The sequence below is a fragment of the Canis lupus genome, chromosome 33 (genome assembly GCF_048164855.1).
Source record: "Canis lupus baileyi chromosome 33, mCanLup2.hap1, whole genome shotgun sequence".
Lineage (NCBI taxonomy): Eukaryota > Metazoa > Chordata > Mammalia > Carnivora > Canidae > Canis > Canis lupus.
In genome coordinates this window covers 12,005,052-12,024,534 of record NC_132870.1, presented here as the reverse complement: position 1 = coordinate 12,024,534, position 19,483 = coordinate 12,005,052, and the positions used below count along the sequence as shown (strand labels likewise).

The window sequence follows — 19,483 nt, the reverse complement described above, 5'->3', positions numbered from 1 at the left end:
GGGAGAAGCAGGCTCCTTGCAGGGAGCCCGATACAGGACTCAAACCCAGGACCCTGGGATCACGACCTGAGCCAAAGGCAGATGCTCAACTGCTAAGCCATCCAGGTGCCCCCATCTCCTCATTTGGTTTGATTTTCTGTATTTCTATGAATTAGGCAGAACAGCAGCTTCTCCAAGACCTGAAGGAATGGCCTTGTGTGTGGTCATCTCATGCCTAGCCAGTTAACTTTGGTTAGCTGGCTAGAGCTGTAGCAGGTGCAGGCTGGGTCCTAGGGCACTCAGCATTGGGACAGTCCTGGTGGGATGGCTAGAACTGAAGTGGGCAGACTGGGGGTAGTGGTGTCTCAGGGCACTCTGCAGAGAGCGTACCCAAAGCCAAAGTGGGTGAAGACTTGTGCAAAGGGCTCCCAGTGTTCTCCACACTGGGAGTAACTGTGTTACTATGTGTTACTGTAACCAGAACTGAGATGTGCCAGGATGGAATGTCTTGGGACACTCCTTCCCCGAGGTTCTGGCAAGATAACTTGAGCCAAAGCAAGTTCAGGCCTGGAGTGTTTTGGGATGCTTTGCACAGTGGTGAGACAGCTTTAGCTATCGTGGGTGATGGTTAGGGGTGTCCCAGCATATGTTGTACTGGGGCACCTTCTGCAGTGTTCTTTAGGGGATGGTCCAGATCCTTCTTCCATCTGCGCCATCAAGGTAAAGGGGGGATATAAACAGTGGCACTCCCTTGCCTCTCAGAAGACCCCAGAGTACACTCTCTGCAGCTCCCCCACTGTTTAGTAGAGCTCTAGGACTGGTTCCTTTATAGTCTAGTTGCTCTCTAAACCATGTTACGCTTTGTTTTTTTCTGTGCCACAGGTGCCAGGGCTGGTATGGTTTAGGGGCCCAGGGCTCGCTCTGGGCAGTGGAGTGGCTAGGGCACCCAGACTCTGCCCTCTCTGTTGCTATCAAGGTGGAGGGGAAACATAAGCAGTGGCATTCACTAGCTTCTCCAACATCCCACTTTGGGACAGTTAGTTCCTTTATATTCTAGTTGCCCTTTTAAGCCATGACTTTTTTTCTGTCCCCCCTGGGCAGATAAATCTAGTCACAGTCCCTTAGTAGACCTCCTCCCCACTGCAGCTGACAGTATGGGGATTGTGGTTATTGTTAGTCTCCTGCCATTCTCTATGTGGTCCCTCTAACCCTCGTTGTGCAAGAGCTCTCAGTCGGCCCTCAGATGTTTTTCAGGAGGAATTTCTCTATAGATAGGTTGAGACTTGGTGTGTCCATGGAGGGGGTGAGTCAAGGGTCCTCCTGTGCTACCATGTTGGATCTTCCTCCCATTCACTCTTCTACTGCCACTGCTGCCACTCTCACTGCTCTCAGAATGGAAAGGGCTAATTCCTACAAATGTACCCCCCCTCTAGTTTTCTTCTTAAATCAGACTCAAGTCCTATCACTGCCTCCTGCCTCTACTCCAAAGTTCTGAACATTCTGACAAATCCTGCTTGGCTACCAACTCAAGTTCCATTGCTCAGCCTGGTTCCTCAGCCCCAAAGCTACCTTCTTCCTCTCTCCCTAATTTACCATTATTCTATTTGCTCTGATGCTCTTTCCCTAAATATGTTCCCATTTCAAGCCTTTGCTAAGATCTTCCCCTCCAAGTAAAATCCCTTTTCATCCATCCCAACCTTTAGAAATCCCAGCCATCCTTAAGGCTACCTGCTCCCCCTACCATGGGTCCTGCCCCTGCTCTCTTTCTCATTTGCCTACTGCTTGGTTTTACTGTCTTATGATTGGAACCAAATTTGACTTTATGTTACTTGAGTAGATAATTCTACTGAAAGCAAGCTACGCACTCTGCAAATACAATAAGAAATAGTTTTAAGTTAAAACACCAAATTTATTGCATAATATTGAACTATATGCACACACATAGAAAATAAACATTTCATTTAACTGTATATCTTTTTTAATCTTGTATTATAAAGACTGAAAAAACTACCAATTTAGCAATTGAAATAAGTTTTAAAAACAAAAAAAAAGCAAAAATCTACATCCTTCATTGAGATCTGATGCTGTATCACGGTTCATAAATACTTCATTTTATATAAATAAGTCTTTCCTCTAGTGACTAGGAATTTAAAATTAGGCTGCCATGGATTCTTTGATCATGTAGAATTTTCTTATCCCATGATGAAGAAGGTTGAGCATGTCGCTATTTTTGATACATATTTGCTCTAAACACAATCCCCCTGAAATCCCACTGTAAACAAACATTTCAAATGCAATAAACAAAAGTCCCATAATAAAGAATGTCCTTAAGTGTTAGCAATTAGGGAAAAGGAAAAAAAAAATAGAAATTTTGCAATTTAAATAGAAATTAAAAAAATAGACCGCATGCATCCACTAGGAGAGGAAGGGAGCATTAAGTCAGGTAACAATGGGGCGAAGTGAATAAGAGAGAAAGGGAAGGAGAGGAAGGCAAGAGAAGGTGGCAGAGGGCATAAATTGATAGGGAACAAGAACAAGAAATTTATTATTTCTACTTTCCTTGGAGAAGATACTCTTAAAAAAATTAATGCAACTTGCTCCAAAAGCGAGATAACCGAAGGAGTGGGGGGGGTCTATCACCTCACCTTATCGTCGAAGGGACTCGGCTGAACAACAAAACAAAATTCGGCTCAGCTGCAAATGCTAAGCTGCTCTGCACATCTTTGAGTAGGTCCAGGAATAGGCAGAGCCAGGGGGAGATTGCTAGTCCCTTGATAACTTCTTTTTAAAGCAAGATATGTTCCTAAAGGCTTCCATAAATTCTCAAGAGTTCAGCCAAAATAATGGACCCAGATTCAGCTTGCTGGGATTGGGACTTTCTGAAGTAAGTAGTCCTTTCCTCCTAGTCCTTAGAGCAGGGCTGCAACAAGCATGTCCAGGTCTGCAGAGAAAGGAGCCATTCTGCACGTGCAGGTGAGAAAGGACGCATCAGTCCAAATCATTCTTGCAGAGGAATGAGAAGGACGGGAAGCGCTGTGAGGAAACAGCAGGGCCGAGAGAGACATTTGGGAAGTGAGAGGTTAAAAATCCACTGCCATTTTCTCCAGCAGAGTGCAACATATTCACAAGTGCAAGCGACACTACTAGGTAATTTGGTTTAAAGACAAAATTGCCAATTTGTCACCCCATCCGCAACCCCTGATTTTTCAAAAAGGTGGCTTTACTGCTCACAAGCCCAGAAACACATCGACCAGGTTCAGGATTCAAAAGTCCCAACCCACTTAGACAATAAAAAAATAGAACTCCCTCCCTGCTGTTTTCTGTGGTGGCCCCCATGTGGACGCTGAGGACGGGAGGGCAATCTGGGGCTGGGGGGGGGGGGGGGGAGCCTCAAGCCAAGCTAAACCCTTCATAGTTGTCAAGGGCCTGGGTCAGCCGTGCACTCAGGATCTCCTTGCTGCTGTATTTGGGGAGATCAAGAAGGTTGTAGCAAGTGTGGGCCACGGGCAAGTACTCCTCCCCGCTGGCTGTGGACTGAATGACGATCTGCAGGCTGGCCATCCCGTAGATGGGAATCCGATCACTGCCTGTCAGGAACACTGAGAAGAAAGGGAAATGGCATTACCAGCACCGCAGCGAAGGAGCTGCTCTCCGCAGCCCTCTGCAGAAAGGAAAGGAAGGCATGACACCCTGTGGCTCGCCCGAGAAGTACACTGTTATGTACCAATACGTACTGCAAGAATATTAGTTTATGCTCGTTCTTATAAAGCTGAAGAGACTGCCTTTACAATCCTGTTTTTTGGGTTTATATGGATAAAATGCCTGTTTTTCACTGGCTCATTTCAAACCCTGATTATACATGGACACAAAGAATCCATCAAAAATGTAAGATGCCCAGAAATACCCTCAAATAAAAAAAAATGGGCTCAGTCAAATGTACATCCTCATAAATGTTATGAGCCTTCAAAGGAATCAGAGATAGAGAAAAAGAAGAGCTGACCTCAGGGGGAAAGCAAGAAGGAGACCATCAACTGTGTCCTCAAGGTCTCCTCTTGCCAAAGGTCTAGTGAATGTACCCCTCCTGAGTTAGTGAATATCATTTGGGATCTGTTCACTCCTTTCCCTATTTTTCATTTTAAACCAAAAGAGCTGACAATGATGTTATGTGAGACATTTCACTCTTGTCTTGTAACATGCTGTGACTTGGCAAAGAAAAGAGAGAGACCAATGCAGCTCTCTTTCCATGTTTTCTAGCACTATATAACCTCAGACTTAAACTGCTGAAAATTACTACAAACAAATCATTGGTGAAGGGGCACTTTCAAAAAACCTATTACCTGAGGCTACGGTATATAACCATTTTTGCCAAAATCTGTAGAGACTGAAAATTTCCACAAGTCTAATGATCTCTGAACAGAAAAATGTCTTTTACGGAAATCTCCATGACTACAAGCAGGCTCCTCTTGGTGGTTACAGCCCTTCAAGCTCCCTTTACAAATTTTCACCTGTCATCTGACTTATATGCCACTCATTTTCAAGAGCCAATGTAATTAGGTGGTGGAGAAGCAGGGCTTTTTTTTTAAGCATCCCTGTGTGGGCCCCCCTTTTCCACTTCCTCTCATCCTTACTCCATGGGAGCTGTAGAATCTGGGGGTAAATCTTGCATTAATATTAATATATGCTCACTCTTATAAAGCAAAAAGGATTGCCTTTCAAATCCCATTTTTTTTTCCCATTGTTTTATATAGATAAAAATCTTATACTGGTCACTGGCAAATTGCTGACCCTGATTATATATGGAACAAAGATTTCAACTATTTTGAAAAGCCTGAATTTTATTCACATAAACCAGGCTTCATTTTCCTTTCCAAATGTATTACCCTTCTCAAATGCCACCAGCCAGTCACAAAGGACCATATAGTGTATGATTCCATTTCTGTGAAATGTCCACAGAGCCAGAAAGATTGGTAAGCAGAGGGGGACATGAGAAGTTGGGAGGAAATGGGGAAGGAGTGCTAGTAAGTTCAGGGTTTCCTCTTGCAGTGATGAGCATGTTCTAAAAATTACTGATAGTTTCACAACTCTGTGAATATACTAAAAACCACTGAATTATACACTTTAACTGGGTGATTTGTAGGCTTTGTGAATTGTATCTCAATGAAGCTATTCTAAATCACATCTCCCCAGTTACATCTGTGGCAGACACTGTAAAATTTTCAAAAGCCTAGAGAGATCAAGGGAAGTTAATCCAATTAGATTTTATCAACGGATTACTTCATCACACTCACATATAAAATAACGAGTTTTTTTTTTTTTTTTTTAAGATTTTATCTATCCGTTCATGAGAGACACAGAGAGAGGGAGAGAGACGCAGAGACAGAAGGAGAAGCAGGCTCCTCGCAGGGAGCCCGATGTGGGACTCGATCCCAGTACACTGGGATCACGCCCTGGGCCCAAGGTAGATGCTCACTACTGAGCAACCCAGGCGACCCTTAAATAACACATATTTTTAAAGCAACTGAAAATCAGTGAGATGCTTTTCTTTCTTCTTTCACGCAACACATCCTGTTAGGTAACAAACATGGAAGAACCGTTTGCCTGAGATCTCGTTAAGACGTGTAAATATATTTCCCTTACTCTTTTTCACTTAATAGGGTGGGCCTTAACCTAGGGGTATATCATCCTATTTACCACATGCGACACCATTCTAACATGACTGATACTTACAGAGAAACTTCTTCTTCTTTTCCAATGGAAATTCATGAAATGTCTCCCAAAATAGTTTCACAGTGGGATGTGTGGCTGAGTAGTCACCCTTGTAGATGGCAGTCTGCCCACAAAAAACAAAAAGAAGAACACTTACCTTAAAGAAGAATCATATTACAGAGGACATACATTTATGTACCATCTGCGGTTGAGAGTAAGAACTAAGCTCTGAGACAAGGAGGCCTCCACTTCTGACTCAACCACAGAACACCAGGGAAGAGTGCAGACTCTGGGCAACCCCAGCCTGGCCACCACAGCTTCCTTGGAGGGAAAGACAGGGCCCTTCACACTGACCTCTTCTAGTTCCTGCCAGTTGTAGTTGCTGTTTCCCACCATCATAGCCCGCAGTTCTGAAGGCTGGAAGAGCTCAAGCACCTTGCCACCGCACACCTTCAGGAAGCCACTGGAGAAGGCCGTGTACCACTCATGAACTGAGATTTGGAAGACGTAATTCACGTAAGCGTCCACAAACTCCTGCCTGCCAGAAAACCAAAGAATGAGAATACATTTAGCCTTAAGTCTTGCAGAATTTCTGAGGTTGAGAGAGATGAAAAATGGGATTACATCAAATTCTCATGCCAGGAGGCATCCCGTAGATCGCCACCCAGCCCAAGGGTTCCACTGAGTTGGGTGACTTGGGGGCAGAAGAGAACAGGTTGGATGCAGAGGAGGCCAGAAAGGGAGAACCATACCACTGACTATTTTACCTGAGGAGCTCCAGTTCTCATCTTGCTAACTCTACTTAGACTTCAGTTTAGAAAAAAAATACAACCTTTTTCTGCTTAAAAGAAAAAGTCTAATATAACAATTGTAGGCCTCTTCCCTTCTCTTCAGAAATGAGTAAAGTTAAATAATCTCCTATTGGTATCCTCGCCTATTCTAAAAGGTAAAAGGTAGAATACTTATCCTTCATAATTCCTTTCTGGAAGGGACTGCCTCATACAATGGGTTCCATCTCACTAATAATCAGTTAAATGCAAATTAAGACAGTAACTTCCTGCAAGTCTGACTCACAGCAAGCTGGCCTCCTGGGCTGCTTCTTGTAGATGAGGGGTTGGCTTCTTGGGCAGGTTTCTGCAGGCTGCAGGGCAGAGTTCTATTTTTATACACTGTCTGGCCATTGTTCACATGCATTCAGCCTCTCACTGGTGGGAATGTCAACTATGAACTGAGACGTAAACATCTGGGAGAGTAAGTTGCCGATATCTAGAAAAGTTGAAAATGTAAATACCCTTTGACTGAGCTACTCCAGTACAGGGTTGGTGGGGGGTGAACGTGTGGCCCAGGGAGACTCTCACATGAGTGCACAAGATAAGTACACAGATGTTCACTGCAGCATTTTCTTGTAATATAGAGAATTGGAAGACACAAAACTAAATATCTATTAATAGGAGAAGGACCAAAAAAAGATGGTATGGTCATATGACCAAAAGCATAAAGCACAGCACTTGAATGGAATTAACTAGGCCCGATTTATCAAAATGAACAGATTCTCAAAAACAACGTTTGAGTGAAACCCAAGTTTTTGAATGTTAAGTACAATATGACAGCATTTACATAAGTTGCATAAAAAATAGTTTTTTAACATTTTTCTTTCCCTGGTATCAGTCCCATCTTGGATCAATTTAACCGCATCATATGCAACCAAACCAACTACTGACTGCTCAATTGGTGGGATGTCATTCAGTGTTTTCAAATATTTATAACAACACTATCTATAGGAGTCAGTGGCTCTGCTACTTACATTTTGTGACCCTTGGGTAAGTTATTTAATCTCTCTTTGCCTCGATCCCTTCAACTGTAAAATGGGAAAAAATAAGAGTATACAACTCATAGGACTGTTAGAAAAATTAAATGAGTTAATACATGTAATGGTCTTAGAACCAAGGCTGCTTGGTAAATACTAGCAATTATTACATGGTTTGTGGCTATAAGATTTTATTTTGAATGTGAAATTGTGTATTTGGTGTATGTAAAAACTGTGGGGTAATTTTTAAAAATAAAAGCAATTAATTGGTCTTAATACACATTATAAAAGTATAAAAACATGAAAGAACAGGCATCAAATTCATCAGGATTTTATCTGTGTGAGAAAGAGTGGAAGAGAGGGAGGGAAGGAAGGAAGGGGATGCATAGGAATTTTGGTCACCGTTTTCTTACATTACAAAATCTAAAGCAAATACTGTTTACTTTGGTTCATAGATACAAAGATGTCTGTCATTTTAGTCTTTGTACTTTTCTGTATTTTAAATTTTTCTAAAAATTAAAATTTGACATTATGAAGACAGATCCTTTCTACTTATCCTTCACTGTAATGGACTACTTCATAAAACTACCCTTGAACATCTTAGGTTTCCTCCAAGCAAACACTTCCCCCATGCTCACCATACACCCATAACTAACCAACAGGTGGTGTCATACAGCAGGTAAGTGAAGCAGACAAGAATTCATTCCAGGCTTTGCCATGTGCTGTATGCTGCCTACTAAGCCTCTCTTTTCTCATCTTTGAAACAGGCTAAATGTTCAATTTTTAAAATAAAAGCCACTAATATAAAAGATTATTGTACATCTTAACCACAGATGCTAAAAGTTTCTTACACTGCATTCAATGCACTACTTACCTAAAACCCATTAGATAAACTAAGAGGATTTTCCTGGCACAACTGCCTAAGAGAAGCACCATCAACATATTTTATTACAGACTGTGATGGTTAATTCTATGTGTTGACTTGGCGAGGCTATGGTAGCCAGTTATTTAGTCAAATACCAGGAAAGACGGTGCTGTGAAGGTATTTTTTACATAGGATTAACATTTAAAGCAGTAGACTTTGAGTAAAGCAGATTAGTCTTCAAAACGTGGGTAGCCCTCATCCAATCAGCTGAAGGCTTTAAAAGACTAAGGATCCTCCGCATCCTCCAAAAAGAAAGGAATTTGACCTCTAGACTGTCTTCTCACTCAAGACTGTGACATCCACTCCTGCCAGAATTTTCAGCATGCCGGCCTGCCCTGAATATTTCCAACTCGCCAGCCTCACAATCATGTGAGCAGATTCCCGAGGATCAGTATCTCTTTCTCTTTCTTTCTTCTAACATACACACACACACACACGTTGCCTTTGAACTGGGACATCAGTTTTTTCCTGCCCACAGACTGTAACAGAGCATCAGCCATTTCTGTCTCAAGCCTACCTGCCTTTGGACTGGAAGAACCACGACTGGCTCTCCTGGGCCTGCAGCTTGCTGACTGCAGATCCTCCGCCTTGTTTCCTTGTATTTATATACATGAACACACATGTGCATATTTGCACACAAATATGTGCTCCCCACATATTCTGCTTCTCTGGAGAACCCTGACTAAATATATCGTGTAAATATCATCTAAATTAGATATGGACGAGACTCAGAGATGGATTAATCCTGAGGTACAATTTTTCCACAGCTGTGAACCTGCAGAGGAGCGTAGGAGGGTGTGTGTGTGTGTGTGTGTGTGTGTGTGTGTGTGTATAAGTATATATATATCTCCTACTGGTTCTGTTTCTCTGGAGAAGCCCAATACAGATTCTGGTAGGTGGAAGTGGAGTACTATAATAGCAAATACCTATAAATGTAGGATGACTGTAGAACTGGGTAATGGGTAGGGGCTGTCAGAGTTTTGAGGCAGTTGATAGAAAAAGCCTAAACTGCCTTGAAGAGACAGTTGATAGGAACAGCAAAGGAGATCCTGGTGAAGGCTCAGAAAGAAAAGAAGAGAGTGATAAAGAAAACTTTTGTTGTCAGAAAAATAAAGAGACATCATAAACATCATCTGGCTAGAATTTGAATATTAAAATGCTTCTGGTGAAGTCTCAGATGGAAATGGAAAACATGTTATTTATTGGAAATTATAGGCAATTCTGTTATAAAGTGGCAAAGAATTTGGCCAAATTGTGTTCCAGTGTTTTTGGAGAACTTGTAAGTGATAAACTTGCCTATTCTGCTCAGGAGATTTCCAACCAAAGTATTGAACGTGTGGTCTGGTTTCTTGAAACTGCTTATTAGTAAAATGAAAGAGGAAAGGGATAAACTGAAGAAGGAATTGCTAAGTGGAAAGGAATTAGAACTTCAAGGCTTGGGAAATTCTTAGCCTATCCAGATAACATCCTCTGGAAACAGGGCGAAAGGTGTGTCTGAAAAATGGTTTGCTGAAGAGATCAAGCATGTGACTCATGAATCCTATCAGTCATCTCAGGAGAAGGTAGGAATAGAAATGTGGTTATCCAGGAAAGATTTGTGAAGAACGCTCTTGTATGATGGCTTGGACCCCCATGAATTGCCTGGGAAGCCAACAAAGTTTAAAGAAAAAAAATTAGAGCAGAAATACTACCAGTTTGCACCAAAGAGGCAGAGATGGACAGAAGGAAGGAAGGCTGTTGGACTTCTGGGATTCTCCTGGTAAGAAATGAGCATACAAAACTATCTGGCTGCAAACAAGTGTTATCTTTAAGAAAAGAGAAGAATGGCCCAAAGGCAAATCAGAGTCCAGTGAGCCTATCAATGCCACCATGGACATAGGTTGAAGAACCAGGGCCAGTAACTTCTTGGCCGTAGAGGGTGGGGCCACCACTCCTGTGGGCCAAAGGACACAGCCTGGATCCAAAGAGGATTATTCTCCAAGCCTCAAAATCTAGGGAAATTTTCCCTGCTAGGTTTAGGATTTACTTGGGACCTATGACCTCTTTCCTCTGAATGTCTCCCTTTTACAATGGGAATGTTCATCCTATGTCTGTGCTCATGATCATATTTGGAAGCAGGTAACTTGTCTGGCTTCACAGCTGTGGAAGAAGTTTACCTCAGGATTAATCAAACTCTGAGTCTCACCCATACCTGATTTAGATGATATTTATTCAATTTCCTATTCATATCTTAGCCTCATTCAGAGACACTCTCACAGATATACCCAGAATAGTATCTGACCAAATATCTGGGTACCCAATAACCCAGTCAAGTTGACACCTAAAATTAACCATCACAGATGAGACTTTAGCACTTAGAGTTGATGCTGGAATGGGTTAAGACTTTGTGGGACATTGGAATAGGGTGAATGAATTTTATAGGTGAAAGGACATGACTTTTGGAGGCTGCAGGATAGAGTGTTATGAGTTGGATTGTATCCCTCTAAAATTCATCTACTGAAGTTCTAACCCCCATTACCTACCTCAAAAGATGACCTTATGTGGATATAGGATCTTTACAGAGGTCATCAAGTTCAAACAGGATCATCAGGGTGAACCCTAATCCAATATATGCCCTATAAGAAGTGGAAATTTGGACACAGAAACATGCACAGAGGGAAGACAAAGGGAAGAGATAAAAGAAGATGACCATTTGCAAGCTAAGGGGAGAAGCCTCAGAAGAAACCAACCCTGTCAATGCTTTGTTCTTGGACTTCTAGCTTCCAGAACTGAGACAATAAATTGTTAAGGCACTTAATGTGGTGAACTTTGTTATAGCAGCCCTCGCAAACTCATTCAGAGACTCTAATTTCTGTATGTCATTTAGTATTCCTCTCAACACACTCTTTCCTTTAACAATGATTATCAATAGTTATAAGTGTTTAGTAGGTGCTCGTCACAGCAATACATTCTTAGATACACACTAACGCAATGAATATTCAAAACTACCTTTGAGTGAATTTAATGGCATGAGAATTATGTCCCAATAAAAATACACACAAATTAAAAAAAAAAAACAGCTTTGTAGGTTGTAGAGATAAATTTTCAGTAATTTTTCATTTTCAAAAATTTTCAGATAAATTGTCATTATTCCAATTTCAGAACTAAATCCAAGACAAACAGCTAGTACATGGGCAGGGGCAGAACTTGAAGCCAGATGTTTGAATACAGACCTGTGCTCCCAACCACCTCATCTAAGTGCCCTCCCTTTCCTCTAACTTGATTCTTTTCATTTCCTTTTTTTTTTTTTTTTTTAAGATTTTATGTATTTATTCATGAGAGACACACACAGAGAGAGAGAGAGAGAGAGAGAGAGAGAGAGAGGCAGAGACACAGGCAGAGGGAGAAGCAGGCTCCCTGCAGGGAGCCTGATGCGGCACTCAATCCTGATCCCGGGACTGCAGGATCATGCCCTGGGCCAAAGGCAGGCGCTAAACCACTGAACCACCCAGGGATCCTGATTCTTTTCATTTCCACTGTGACAGCAACATGAGAAATTATCATATGCTGAGATAAAGGTTTCACAACATGATAGCTCATCTACATTATTCACAATTCTGTGTTACGGCAGCCCCAACTGTACACTAGAGTCCATAAAGCCCACAAAATGAAACAATCCTCAATGAGCTGACATTTTAAGACATAAATTTAAAAGAGCAAGTACTATATCCATTGCCAACGGTTTTTTAAAAGTCTGAATTCAAACTGTAGTAAGGGTCTTAAAAAAAATGTTTTTGCTAAGCTGATTGTGAAATTAATATAGATAGGTAAAGTAACTAGACGAGCCAAAACAATTTTGGAAAAGAACAAAGTTAGAGCACTGGCATTACCTAATTTCATGACTTATTATAAAGTTACAGTTGCCAAGTATAGTGTTGGTAAAAGGACAGACACACAAATCAATGAAACAGAATCAGAAAGCCCAGAAATAAACCCACACAAATAAGGTCAATTAATTCTCAACAACTCTGCAAAGCAATTCAGCAGATAGCATTTTCAATAAATGGTGCTGAATCGACACAACATCCATATGCCTCACACCTATATAAAAGCTAATGATCATGGTCTAAAGGTAAAACTTAAAGTTATAAAACTTCTGGAAGAACACATAGGGTGCTTGCTTCAGCAGCACATATACTAAAACTGGAATGATACAGAGAAGATTAGCATGGTCCCTGTGCAAGAATTACACACAAATCTGTGAAGTGTTCATATTTTTCTTTCAATAGTTACTCTGAATGTAAATGGGCTAAATGCCCCCAATTAAAAGACACAGGTATCAGACTGGATAAAAAAGCAAGACCCATCCATATGTTATCTACAAGAGACTCATTTTAGACCCAGACACCTCCAGATTGAAAGGGAGAGGGTGGGAAATCACTTATCATGCTAATGGACATCAAAAGAAAGCTGGAGTAGCAATCCTTGCATCAGACAAATTAGATTTTAAACCAAAGACTGTAATAAGAAATGAAGAGGGACACTGTATCAAAATTAGAGGGTCTATCCAACAAGAAGATCTAACAATTCTAAATATTTATGCCCCTATTATGGGAGCAGCCAATTATATAAACCAATTAATAACAAAATTAAAGAAACACATTGACAATAACACAATAATAGCAGGGAACTTTAACATCCCACTCACAGCAATGGACAGATCATCTAAGCAGAAGATCAACTTGGAAACAATGGCTTTGAATGACACACTGGACCAGATGGACTTCACAGATATATTTAGAGCATTCCATCTTAAAGCAAGAGAACACACATTCTTCTCGAGTACACATGGAACATTCTCCAGAACAGATCATATACTGGATCACAAGTCAGGTCTCAACCAGTACTAACAGATTGGGATCATTCCTTGCATATTTTCAGACTACAATGCTTTGAAACTGCAACTCAATCACAAGAGGAAATTTGGAAAGAACTCAAATACGTGGAGGTTAAAAAGCATCCTACTAAGTAAGGAATGAATGACTCAACCAGGAACTTAGAGAATTAAAGAAATTCATGGAAATAAATGAAAATGGAAACACAACTGTCCAAAACCTTTGGGATGAAGCAAAAGAGGTCCTAAGAAGGAAGTATACAGCAATACGAGCCTTTCTCAAAAAAATAAGAAAGGTCTCAAATACACCATCTAACCTTACACCTAAAGAGGTGGAGAAAGAACAGCAAATAAAGCCTAAACCCAGCAGGAGAAGAGAATTAAAAAGATTAGAGCAGAAATCAATGAAATAGAAGCCCAGAGAACAGTAGAACAGATAAAAAAAACTAGGAGAGAAAAGAGAAAGGACCCAAGAAAATAAAATCATCAATGAAAGAGGAGAGATCACAACCAATACCAAAGAAATACAAACAATGATAAGAGACTATTATGAGCAATTTTACGATAACAAATTAGGCAGTCTGGAAGAAATAGATACATTCTTAGAAACATATAAACTACCAAAACTGAAACAGGAAGAAATAGCCTGAACAGACCCATAACCAGGAAGGAAATTGAAGCAGTCATAAAAAATCTCCCAACAAACAAGCATCCAGGGCCAGACAGATGTCTTCCCAGGGGAATTCTACCAAATATTTAAAGAAGAATTAATATCTATTCCTCTGAAGCTGTTTCAAAAAATAGAAATGGAAATAAAATTTCCAAACTCGTTCTACAAGGTAATACCTCAATCCCAAAATCAGACAAAGATCCCACCAGAAAGGAGAATTACAGACCAATATCCCTGACAAACATGGGTGTAAAAATTCTCACCAAGATACTAGCCAATATGATCCAACAGTACAATAAAAGGATTATTCACCATGACCAAGTGGGACTTATTCCTGGTCTGCAAGCGTAGTTCAGCATCCACAAATCAATCAATGTGATACACTACATTAATAAAAGAAAAGCCCATACAATCCTCTCAATAGATGCACAAAAAGCATTTGACAACGTATAACATCCATTCTTGATTAAAACTCTGTACACTAAAGAGATGGAACATACCTCAATATCATAAAAGCCATATATGAAAAGCCCACAGAGAGTATCATTCTCAATAGGGAAAAACTGAGAGCTTTCAGCCTAAGGTCAAGAGCATTACAAGGATGTCCACTCTCACCACTGTTGCTCGACATAGTACTGGAAGTCCTAGCCTCAGCAATCAGACAACAAAAAGATATAAAAGGCATCTGAACAGGCAAAGAAAAAGTCAAACTCTCACTCTTTGCAGATAACATGACACTCCATGTGGAAAACCCAAAAGACTCCACTCCAAAATTGCCAGAACTCATACAGGAATTCAGCAAAGTGGCAGGATACAAATTCGATGCATAGAAATCAGTTGCAATTCTATACACTAATAACGAGACAGAAGAAAGAGAAATTAGGGAATTGATCCCATTTACAGTTGCGCCAAAAACCGTAAGATACCTAGGAATAAACCTAACCGAAGTAAAGTATCTATAACCTGAAAACTATAAAACATTAATGAAAGAAATTGAGGAAGACACAAATGGAAAAACATTCCATGCTCACGGACTGAAAGAACAAATATTGCTAAAATGTCTATGCTTCTCAGAGCAATCAATACATTCAATGTAATCCCTATCAAAATACCATCACCATTTTCTGCAGAGCTGGAACAAATAATCCTAAAATTTTTATGGAACCAGAAAAGACCCCGAATAGCCAAAGGAAAGTTGAAAAAGAAAACCAAAGGTGGTAGCACCACAATTCAAGACTTCCAAGTTCCATTATAAAGCTGGAATCATCAAGACAGTATGGTCCTGGCACAAAAACAGACACATAGGTCAATGGAACAGAACCCAGAAATGGGTCAACTAACCTTCAATAAAGTAGGAAAGAATACACATTGGGGAAAAGACAGTCTCTTCAACAAATGGTATTGTGAAAATTGGACAGCCACATACACAAGAATGAAACTGGACCATTTTCTTATACCATACACAAAGATAAACTCAAAATGTATGAAGGACCTAAATGTGAGACAGGAAACCATCAAAACTGTAGAGGAGAACACAGGCAACAACCTCTGGGACCTGAGCCACAGCAACTTCTTGCTAAACACCTTTCCAAAGGTAAGGGAAACAAAGGCAAAAATGAACTACTGGGACTTCATCAAGATAAAAAGTTTTTGCAGGATCCCTGGGTGGCATAGCGGTTTGGCGCCTGCCTTTGGCCTAGGGCGCGATCCTGGAGACCCGGGATTGAGTCCCACATCGGGCTCCCAGTGCATGGAGCCTGCTTCTCCCTCTGCCTATGTCTCTGCCCCTCTCTCTCTCTCTCTCTCTCTCTCTGTGACTATCATAAATTTAAAAAAAAAAAGTACTTATAAAAAAAAAAGATAAAAAGTTTTTGCATAGCAAAGGAAACAGTCGCAAAACCAAAAGACAACTTACATAATGGGAGAAGATTTTTGCGAATGTTTTATCAGAAAAAGGGCTAGTATCCAAAAATCTATAAAGAACTTATCAAACTCGGGCAGCCCGGATGGCTCAGCGGTTTAGCGCCGCCTTCGGCCCAGGGCGTGATCCTGGAGACCTGGGACTGAGTCCCACGTCAGGCTCCCTGCATGGAGCCTGCTTCTCTCTCTGCCTGTCTCTCTGCCTCTCTCTCGTTCTGTGCGTCTCTCATGAATAAATAAATTAAATCTTTAAAAAAAGAACTTATCAAACTCAACACCCAAATAACAAAAAATTCAGTCAAGAAATGGGCACCAACAGACATTTCTCCAAAGAAGACACACAAATGCCCAACAGACTCGTGAAAAAATGCTTCACATCATCAGCACAGAGAAATACACCTCAAAACCACAATAAGATACCACCACCTCACACCAGTCAGAACGGCTAAAATTAACAAGTCAAGAAATACCAAATGTTGGCGAGGATGTGGAGAAAGAGGAACCCTCTTACACTGCTGGTAGGCTGGACAGGCACTCTGGAAAACAGAACAGAGGTTCCTCAAAAAGTTAAAAATAGAGCTACCCTATGACCCAGCAATTGCACTAGTAGGTATTTACCCCAAAGGTACAAATGTGATCCAAAGGGGCACCTGCTCCCCACTGTTTATGGCAGCAATGTCCACAATAGCCAAACTATGGAAAGAACCCAAATGTCCATCAACAGAAGATGTAGTATAAATATACAATGGGACATTAGCCATCAAAAAAATGAAAGCTTGCCATTTGCAACGATGTGGGTGGAACTAAATTTCACTATTATGCTAAGTGAAATAAGTCAATGAGAGGAAGACAATTATATGATTTCACTTCCATGTGGAATTTAAGATGCAAAACAGAGGAACATAGAAGAAGAGAGGGAAAAATAAAACAAGACATAATCGGAGAGGGAAACAAACCATAAGAGACTCTTAACCACAGCAAACAAATAGGGTTGCTGGTAGGGGGATGGGGGAGATAGGGTAATGGGTAATGACCATTAAGGAGGACTCATGATGTAATGAGCACTGGGTGTTATATACAACTGATGAATAACTGAACTCTACCTCTGAAACTAATAATACATTATATGCTAATTAACTGAAATTAAAATTAAAAAAAAAGATTTTATTTATTTATTCATGAGAGACACAGAGAGAGAGAGAGAGAGAGAGAGAGAGAGAGAGAGAGAGAAGCAGAGACACAGGCAGAGGTTGAGAAGCAAGCTTCATGCAGGGAGCCCGATGTGGGACTTGATCCCGGGTCTCCAGGATCAAGGCCTGGGTCGAAGGTGGTGCTAAAACCGCTGAGCCACCCAGGCTGCCCAAAATTAAATTTTTTAAAAAACAAAACGAACAAATCTTTATGATCTTATATCTGGCAAAGATCTCTTAGACATGACACCAAAAGCCCAATCCATAAAAGAAAAAAGTTATCAAAATTTTGAATTTGTTTTTTGAAGAAAAAGACAAACTATGGACTGGTAGAAAGTATTTCACAAGGACTTGTATCTAGAATCTATAAAGCTTTTTAAAAATAAGAAAGCAAAAAACTCAGAAAATGGACAAAAGCTATAAACTGACATTTCATCAAAGAAGATACATGAATGACACATACATCAGAAGATACTCAGCATCATTAGCCATTAAGGATACCATACACAGCTAGCAGATTAGGGGGGAAAAAAACCAACAATACCAAATGCTGTTGAAGATGTGGAGTAACTATAACTCGTACATTGCTGATGTGAAAGTAAAATGGTATAGTCACCTTGGAAAACTGTGGAACTTTCTTAAAAAGTTAAATGTATATTTACCATATGACGTTAAATGTATATTTACCATATGACCAAACATTCTACTTCTAGGTACATAGCCAAGAGAAATAAAAACTTATGTTCACTACAGCATTTTTTGTAATCACAAAAAATTGGAAACAACCCAAATGGGAATATTATTACTCAGTAATAAAAAGGAACAAACGACTAATGTACAACATCACGGACGAATCTCAAATGCATTATACTGAGTCAAAAAGGCCAGACTCCAAAGTTCACACACATAGGATTCCGCTTATAGGACATTCTGGAAAAAAAATTTTTTAGAGATGGATCAGTGATCACCAGGGCTGACAGTAAGGGAAGGACTGTGATGGAGTATTTTGGGATGATGTTACTATTCTGCATCTCAATTAATGTAGTGTTTACATGATTGTATTTGCCAAAGCAAAGGATGAATTTTATTACACATCGATTAATTATATTATTATACATGAAATACATCTATTTATAATATATAAATCCTATCTCAATAGAACAGACCTAGCTTAACACGAAATTTTAAGATTTTTAAGACAACATAAAAATCCTGAAAGATGAGCACATCCTATTTGTCTCAAGTAAGTCAAATAGGTCATATGGATTTTATTAAAAGTGGGGCTTTTTTAAAAGTCTGTCACAATTTCTACACTATAGGAGTTAAAAGGCCCACTTTCTGTCTCTGATTATGCCAATCAAGTAATACATATAGTAACAAAATATTTACTTCACTTTAGTTTTCTGCTTCTAAGTTCCTTATCTTTAAAATGTGAAAAGGTATTCCTAACTTCAAGATAACTGCAACCATCAGGAGATGATAAACAGAATATATGGGTGTAGGAATGCTGACAATACTGACTCAGTCTTTGGCTTTCCATCTTTCTCATGTTTGCTCAGTGACCATTCTTGGGGGGCTACATGTTTTAGGCCCCTTGGAAATTAATCTACATACCTTAGAATTCACCACCAAGGCCCAGATGGGGGAGGCTTGTTTTGGCCTCCCATGAGGAGGCCCATGAGGATGGCCCATGAATCTGTTAGAGATAACATGGTTCTTTCCCCTTCATTTTTTTTTTTAAAGATATTCATTCGTTCGTTCGTTTGTTCATTCATTCATTCATTCACGAGAGACAGGGCGGGTGGGGGCAGAGAGATAGAGGGAGAAGCAGGCTCCTTGCAGGGAGCCTGATGTGAGACTTGATCCCTGGACCAGGGTCATGCCTTGAGCCAAAGGCAGACACTTAACCGCTGAACCACCCAGGCGTCCCTTGGTCTTTCCCTTCCTGATGCAAAGGTGGTGTCACAAGATCCAATTAAAGGTGAGCTATCAGGTGCATGCAAGCCCTTTGAGATGTATGCAAACCCTCTGACTCACCATAATGCTCTCCTGTGTGGCTCCTCACTCTCTAGAATCTGGCACTGTGGTCTGGATTTTGCAGAGAGTAACTATGCAGCTGCCATGGATCATCCCCCACCCAATCCCCTCTATTAGTAAGTTACCCTGAACAAAGCTCTGTGTAAACTGTTTGGAGTGGCTTGCTTCATCTTCTGGTCTCAAAGTGCCTTCTCAGTTTGGGGAATCATTCTCAGTTTGGGGGATCCTTCCACCTCCTAACAATGGGAGATATATAGAATATGTATAATGTCACCAACTAAATATAGATGTATTATCACATTAAATTCAGTCGGAGCTAAAACGGATATGTCAGCCTTACCAATAAAACCCAGTCACTACAAATGGTAACAGAAAA

The 19,483-nt window shown here is 40.5% G+C and overlaps 1 protein-coding gene and 1 non-coding gene across 8 annotated transcripts in view; one reads left to right on the top strand and one right to left on the bottom strand.

Moving 5' to 3' along the window:
- Positions 1 to 1,867: 1,867 nt before the first annotated feature.
- The window catches only part of HERC3 (HECT and RLD domain containing E3 ubiquitin protein ligase 3), a 113,468-nt gene continuing 95,852 nt past the window's right edge, over positions 1,868 to 19,483 (bottom strand). For 3 of the 7 annotated variants that reach the window (XM_072810196.1, XM_072810197.1, XM_072810195.1), the window contains 3 exons: positions 6,040 to 6,223; positions 5,707 to 5,809; positions 1,868 to 3,578 (listed from right to left, as the gene is read on the bottom strand). In XM_072810196.1, coding sequence (XP_072666297.1) covers positions 3,370 to 3,578; positions 5,707 to 5,809; positions 6,040 to 6,223 — 496 coding nt within the window. In that variant the 3' untranslated portion in view covers positions 1,868 to 3,369. Of the gene's footprint in view, positions 3,579 to 5,706; positions 5,810 to 6,039; positions 6,224 to 6,765; positions 6,952 to 7,013; positions 7,544 to 16,316; positions 16,417 to 19,483 lie in introns of those variants that run through there. The other 4 variants (XR_012023244.1, XM_072810200.1, XM_072810201.1 and 1 more) reach the window with 4 other exon arrangements.
- LOC140624061 (U6 spliceosomal RNA) lies at positions 12,570 to 12,676 on the top strand. The gene has a single exon (XR_012023598.1). It is a non-coding gene; the product is annotated as a U6 spliceosomal RNA (small nuclear RNA).